The sequence below is a fragment of the Salvia hispanica genome, chromosome 2 (genome assembly GCF_029641045.1).
Source record: "Salvia hispanica isolate PSC_SH4W2 chromosome 2, Shi_PSC_v1, whole genome shotgun sequence".
NCBI lineage: Eukaryota > Viridiplantae > Streptophyta > Magnoliopsida > Lamiales > Lamiaceae > Salvia > Salvia hispanica.
The window spans coordinates 47318529-47326070 of record NC_142693.1 but is presented as its reverse complement, the minus strand read 5'-3'; the positions used below and the strand labels follow the sequence as shown (position 1 = coordinate 47326070).

Below are 7542 nucleotides of genomic sequence, written 5' to 3'. Positions count from 1 at the left end.
TAGCACTACCGCCCAACTTCGGAAACGTACACAACGTATTCCACGTCTCCCAACTTCGAAAGTACGTGTTCGACCCAAAACATGTGATTCGTCACGAAGAAATCGCTCTGGAACCCGACCTGAGTTATGAAGAAAAGCCGGTGGCAATACTGGATAGGAAGGTGCAACAACTCCGAAATAAATCGATTTCTACGGTGAAAGTTTTGTGGAAAAATCACGGACAGGAGGAGGCAACCTGGGAGCTGGAAGAGAAGATGAAGGAAAAATATCCCGAGCTTTTTCCTAAGTAATTCTTAAATTTCGGGACGAAATTTCTTTTAAGGGGGATAGTATGTAACAACCCGCTAAGACATTGTTATTAAAAATACCAGTATTGGCTTAATTATATATATAAATGACTTTGTGATTAAATCGGGATCACGATAGAATTTCATTATTGTTTATTTTGACGTTGAGTAGGTAGTAAATAATATATATATATATACACACACATATATGGGTATAACAAATAAAGAAATAAGATCTCAAAACCAAAACTAATATCTGATACATCCGACAAAGGTCCAATTTCACAAATCTAATCTATTACAATAAATGACGCTCAAACTCCGAAAGCGCCATCTCAACAATCCAAATTGTTATAGGGAATGTCCGTCGTCGCACGATGGCAATATCTCTCCAAATAGAATTAATTCCTAAAAAAAAAAAAAAAGAGGAGAAAGAAACATGTCACACGTATAACTTTTAATCATTATTAAGCAATTCAAATATATAAGCCTCCTGAGATAAATGAAACGTCTCATATCTGTAAGGATTCTATGCTCAGAGGCATTTAATGAAGGACAGACCAAACCAATGGTCTATATTCTCCCTTCTCTTTTTTTATAATTTCCACATAGGATATTTTACTCAGTAATGATGAATATCTCTGCAAAGGGATATTTGGTGCCAGAAGGATCAGCTGCATTTAATACATTGTCTAGCAAGTGACTACTTTAAGCAGTCCATATAAATAGCTAGAAACCCTTACAACACCACTCTTTTAGGAGAAACTCAACTCACTAACCACTTATAACAGTATACAAAGGACAAGGATAGTAAAGTGTGGAGATTTCAGACAAGTAAAGAGCTTTACACAAAGGTAGGTAAGCTTTCAATAGCAACCTTTCGTTTTCTATCACCTACCCAACCAGAGATTCTGACAATATACATAAATATACATACGAAGGGAACTAAGGAAGAGGACAACCTTTGCAGGAGCAAAAGCCCCACCTAGTACCTTTCAAGGTAAAAACTACAAGACCCCTCTCTCTTAATATAAACCTATCGTAAAAACTGTCTAAATGAGCACCAACAACCTTACTTTTCTCTCCCACTTTCTCAACATGACACATAAGAACAACATAGCCACTGCCCCAAACACCAATTTAGCATCCATGAATATTTCACATATAGGCAAATACGCTTCTGCTCAAGACACAAATTTAGTATCCAACATGCTGCATATAGGTATAAAGCAACCTCTGTCCAAAATGCCAAATTAGTATCTAATGGAATTGCGTATATGTAAATTTAGCATCTCAAGAACTTAGTTGCTATAGCCTCTCAAGAACTTAGAAATGGCAGACTTTAAGGGGTACTAAGAACTTAGCTTGAATAACATAGGAATTTGTCGGAGAGACTTCCGACAGCAACCTCGGCACTCCGTCGCCGACAATCAACAGCCCACACTCCGAAAATCGTCACTGTTTTCATTCTTAAAATCTGAAATTTTGGAAATTTCAAGTTTCATCATCAAAAAAATAAATAAATAAATAAATAAATAAAATAAAAATTAAAATCTTGATAAAGTAAAAGGGAGAGAGAGGGAAAATAGATGAACAAAAGAAGGTTGATCCCTATCTGTTGGAGAACGGCGTCGGAGGCGGAGGTAGTGCATGCCGGCGGTGAAGGGAGGAGAACCGAGAGAGGAAGAGGGGGAGGCCGCCGCGGCGAGCCGCCGTGTTCTCAGCCACGGCAGATCCGGAAGGGGGTCGGCGTCGGCGGCTGGGGCAGAACCGTGGTGGCGGTGGCGCGACGGCGGGCCTGAGGTCGACGACGGGGGAGTGGGGGGACACGGAGGTCTGCAGAGATCTGTGGAAAGAGAAAGAGAGAAGGGAGGGAGAGATGAGGAAGAGGAGAGTGGCGCCGTCGGAGGCGGAGGAGGACGGCGGGGCTGGAGCTGGGCGGCGGCAGTAACAAGGCGGAGAGAGAGAGGGAGAGTTCTTTCTCCTAGATGAATGAGGGAGGAAGAAGAAGGCTAGGGACTTTGAATGTGGGTTTCCTTTAATTGGGCTCCTAAATTAATTAGATGGACCATACAAATTAATTTGAGCCCAACTGCTTGAAATAATATAATTGGGTTCCTTTAATTGATGTTGTAAAAGTAATGTAGAAAGTAATTAAAGAATTGCCAAATTTGAATTTAATTACTTATGGGCCCAAGCTAAAATGATTTAGTAAGATAAACGAATTACTATAGTTTTGCATGAATTTTAGTTATTCCGTCGGAACACGGGAATCGCAAAGGAAGCAATACTAAATAAAACAAGCTTTTTAGAAATATTGATAAAGATAATAATAATAATAATAATTATTATTATTAGTATTAGTATTTTTTTTAGAGATTAAGCTCGAGGCATGTTCTCTAATTTAATTAGAATACTTTTAAGACTAAAATAGTACTTTCCCATTTGTGATATTTTAAAAGGGTACGTTCGCAAGTAGAATCGGAACGAAAGAGTCAAGTAAGGAAAACTAGGCGATCAAGGTGAGCTTTCTTATACTAAAAATACAAATTATATTTTGTGAAAACTCGAACACATGTTCGTGATTTTATTGATATTGTCTCGCCATAAATGTTTTGTGTATGATGCCTATCTGTTGGCTAAGGCCAAGTGAATTATGAATGATGATATATATATATAAGTCGAATTCGGGTCCCAGTGAGGGTGGTGTCCCCGCTCGGACTAGTGTACACGGGATACCTCTGGCCGTGAACGGACGGCAGAGAAGGTGACCGTGGAAGGTGGCCACCTTCCCGGCACAAGGATACCTCTGTCCTGTTGGGCAGGGAAGGTGACCGTATGAGATCACCATCTCAGCGGCACAAGATGATCAGATATGGCTAAGTACAGGAAAAAGGGCCCAATGTGAATATTTTAGTAAGCTCAGGTCTTTTCAATAAAACCCCTGAGTGTTACTATGGTAATGGCCTGACAATATATTTTTTTTTAATGTATATGTGTATTTTTCGGCAATGTGTTCATTGAGTACCTTCGTACTCAGCCCTGCATATATTTCTAAATATGCAGGTTGATCGTGGAAGGGTGGATCAAGTGCTGTGGAGGGCAGACTAGTAGCTATATAAGAATAAAACTCTCGGAGGTTCATGTCTCCACACATGAACCGCGTTCTTTTGCTTCCGCTGTGCCATTAATAAGGCCTCGCTTATTATTAAATTTCTAAACTCGTATAAGTCGAACTTGTAAGAACAGTCTCTCGAGTCCCCTTGATCGAGTATATTTTGCTAAGTAATATCCTTTATTATTATAATTTGTGTGTATTCTATGTCTTGACCTTAACCTCCCCTAATTTCTATTCCCGCTTCTTATAATCCCTCCTTAGTCGCGATAAACCGGGTTATGCTATCCTTAGCTAACTACGGTCGTGACAGAGTGGTATCAGAGCCAGGTTTTCATGCTCTGAACCCGAGAGTCTTTTTTTTCCAATAATCTCTAGTCTAGCATTGTTCCGCTAGACTTCTCGTCTAACAAGAGAGAGACTCCCAGCACCCACCCCAACACGCTCAACCAGGCAAAGGTAAGTTATTTATATATTGTTTACAGATTTGTATATTGAATATTATATTTGGCCTTGGTAGAACAAAAAAGTATGTTGCCAACGCTTTCCTAAGCTAGGCAAACGACACCAAGAACTTTATCACTAGAATTCTCGAACGATAGTGAACATGTAAGATGTGATACATAACTGACCTTTTAGGACTCCTTCTAGTGCTTAATTATGACATAGTGAGGGCACGACTCGTAGTGACTTAGCATATGCATTGCATCACGTTTACTTTCTTACGCTTTATACGCATATTTATGTATGAGGATAAGAAGATCTGATCGACACACATTATTTGTAGATGGTGTATCCCACGATGTCAGATATTTTGTTCGAGTACCTCACCTTTGTGATGTTTGAGGGTGACGATCTCGGGCTATTCCTGGCGCACTTTCGATGGCTCTGGGAGAGGGCCTACTCCATCGGGGTCTCACACTTCGATGGTATTCAGCGACTTATCAGGCTCCTGCCCTCTGATTGGGTAGGTTATGCCCTTGACCTCACACGTTACTACCTATTCCCTGTGCCCCCGTTCTTTGACATTGTGGGGAACTTTCCGGAGTTCATCGGAGAGCTTCACCTATGCTTCATTCTGCACGGGCAGGCACCGAGGGGGCCATATGTACGCCCGGGAGATCTGGCAGCTGTAGGATTCCCCGGAGTTTTCCTGCAGCCGGTACCACCGCCAGAGCCAGTTGCTTCACCGCCAGCTGCCCCACAGTCAGCTCCTCCACAGCCCGAGGACCTATTCCCTCTTTCGCCGACTTCCCTACTAGGACGTCGGACTCGCGGGGAGTTCGAGGCAGGGCCATCTCGTCCCCCTGTGGATGAGGATGATCTCTACCACGTCAGCTCCTCGTCACCGAGCCTAGCCGGGACATCGGCGACCGACTCTGAGGCCAGGGGGCTACGAGCAGTTGCTGCTGAGAGGAGGAGGAGGAGGGGCAAGGCCCTCATTTCTTCTTCGGAGATGGAGGAGGACGAGCCGAAGGTCGTTATGGGCACCGGTCGTCTACAGCCAATGCCACTCCCTGCCGAGACTCGCCCAGAGACACTGCCGGGAGGGACAGCTCCTCCTACTCGCCAGGAGCCCACACCATGGGAGCGTAGGCCCCGTGCGTGGGCTAGACGCCATTGGGGAGTCATCACTCAAGGGCCACATGCGCCAGGTACCACTATGGAGTCCGCCTTCAACATCGACGAGAGCTCAGACGAGGAGGAGCCCGAGGAGGAGGAGCTAGAGACCGCAGAGAGTACCACCTAGACATTATGATTAGTGATGGGATGTTTATGTATATATATGTATATGTGTGTACACCAGAAACGGATCCGTTATGAGACTGTTCTGGTTTATGTTATGACTGGCTGTAGTATTTTGACATCACGGAAGTATTCGTGTGAGTGCTCCGTGGCTTGACCTATTTTGACTAGCATTTGTTTAGTAACGAATGTAATATTTTGCGACGCCAAGAATGGTTGTACGAAAGTCCTCTGTGAGGCAAATTTTCCCTGTACATACACTCTTGTATATATATATACATATGTTTGTTGCTACTTCCTGTCTTTAGTAGAAACTTGTGATAATTGTTGGTGTAAAATAAAGTTCTTTTACTTCTCAATCTTTAATCTTTCCGACAATAGTAACTTTAAAAGAAATGCTTTATTGATATAGAATGGCGCCAAGGATAGCTGGACGACCCCGAGGAAGAGGGAGAGGAAGGGGTTGCGATAGAGGGCCGCGACCCGAGGTCGAAGAACCGCAAGCAGACACCCCGCCCCCATCTCCACCTCTATCACCTTCGCCTCCACCTGCCCCAACGGTGGATAGGACGATTGTGAACACTTTTCTGAAGAAGAACCCGCCAACTTTTGACGGAAGAGGCGACCCCGCAGAAGCAGAAGCGTGGATACGTACGCTAGAGCGCCTATTTGACTTACTGCAGTGCACAGACCAGGAGCGTTTGATTTGTGCTTCACTCCAAATGACTGGGTCAGCAGATTACTGGTGGGAGGCCCGCAAGAAGACAATGACCTTGCATCAGCTAGAGAACCTAACTTGGGAGCAGTTCAAGACAGGAATTTACGACAAGTACATCCCCAAGAGCTATAAAAAGCAGAAGGAAACGGAGTTCTACAATTTGAAACAGGGACGTATGTCGGTGACGGAATATGATCGCGCCTTCTTTGACATGTCTAGATATGGAGCTGATCAGGTGGATACCGATGAAAAGATGTCCGAAAAATTTTGTGCTGGCTTGAGGCACGAAATAAGAGTAGCATTGGCCAGTCGTGGCATACTACCATATTCTGAAGCTCTGAAACTGGCACTGGATATCGAAGCTGCATTGCCTAAGGAAAAACCTACACCCAACCCCACAAATATGCCACTGCAGACCACGACCCAAGCCCCAAGGGACAAGAGAAAGTGGGAAGGGAACCAGAACCAGTGGGGACAAAAGAGGCCATGGCACGGACCACCCCGCCCTCAAAACTTTGCAAGGCAGCCTCTTTTCAACCCGACAGGATACACTCAGCCAAGACCCAATCTTTGTCCCAAATGTAACAAACCTCACAGCGGAATCTGCAGGGCCGGAGAGATGACTTGTTATACGTGTGGAAAGAATGGCCACATCGCCAGGAATTGTCGTAGTGGACCGCAAGGAAGGAGTGCACCAACTAACCCACCAGCACAACGTCAACACCTGCGAGCTCTACAGGCAAATACTCAAAACAACCCGCACCAGGCCCCGCATCCACAACGACAGAGCCTCCCAACACAGGCCAGGGCGTATGCATTGGGACGAAACCAGCGGAACAACAACCATGAGAATCTGGCAGGTATGGGCACCCTACTGAACGTACCCGTTGTTCTACTATTTGATACTGGTGCTTCGCACTCCTTCATATCAACCTCGTGTGTAGACACCTTAGAACTCACAACAGAACCAGCGGAACCTAGAATAACGGTGTCCTCACCAGTAGGGGGAATTATAGAAATAACACAAAGATGCTCGAACCTAGAAATTTTGCTTGGAGAATGTAAGGTTGTCGCTAATAATTTGGGAGTAATGAAAATGGAAGATGTCGATATTATACTAGGAATGGAATGGTTGACCAAGAACCACGCCACCATCAAGTGCAATGAAAGGCAGATTTCTTTTCAAACTTCAGGAGAAGGGCAAGTTTATTTCCACGGAATCACGATGAACAAGCGAAAATCCATAATTTCAGTCTTACAAGCAGCCGCACTGGTTAGAAAAGGATGTCCCGCCTATCTCGTCTACTTGAGCGATGAGCAGAAGGAAGAAAAGAAGATTGAGGATGTGGAGATTGTGCGAGAATTTCCAGATGTGTTTCCGGACACACTGCCGGGGCTGCCCCCAGACAGACAGCTGGAGTTCACCATTGATTTAGAACCAGGGGCTGCGCCAATATCCAAAGCACCGTATCGAATGGCACCAAAGGAACTGGGAGAACTCAAACTACAATTGCAAGAACTCTTAGACCTGGGTTTCATCAGACCCAGTGTGTCGCCATGGGGAGCTCCTGTGCTATTCGTTAAGAAGAAAGATGGAACCTTGAGGATGTGCATAGATTACCGAGAACTGAACAAGGTGACACTCAAGAATAAATACCCACTGCCAAGGATAGATG

General features: G+C 44.4%; 2 protein-coding genes across 2 annotated transcripts; both read left to right on the top strand.

Annotated features, from left to right (window-relative positions):
* Positions 1-4240: 4240 nt before the first annotated feature.
* On the top strand, positions 4241-5152 carry LOC148932559 (uncharacterized). The gene has a single exon (XM_089065154.1). The coding sequence runs from the start codon at positions 4241-4243 to the stop codon at positions 5150-5152; it is 912 nt and encodes a 303-aa protein (XP_088921280.1).
* A 409-nt stretch (positions 5153-5561) lies between these two features.
* On the top strand, positions 5562-7176 carry LOC148932558 (uncharacterized). Its single transcript, XM_089065153.1, has 2 exons — positions 5562-7070; positions 7120-7176. Exons 1-2 carry the CDS (start codon positions 5562-5564, stop codon positions 7174-7176), a joined length of 1566 nt encoding a protein of 521 aa, XP_088921279.1.
* The last annotated feature ends 366 nt before the right edge of the window (positions 7177-7542 follow it).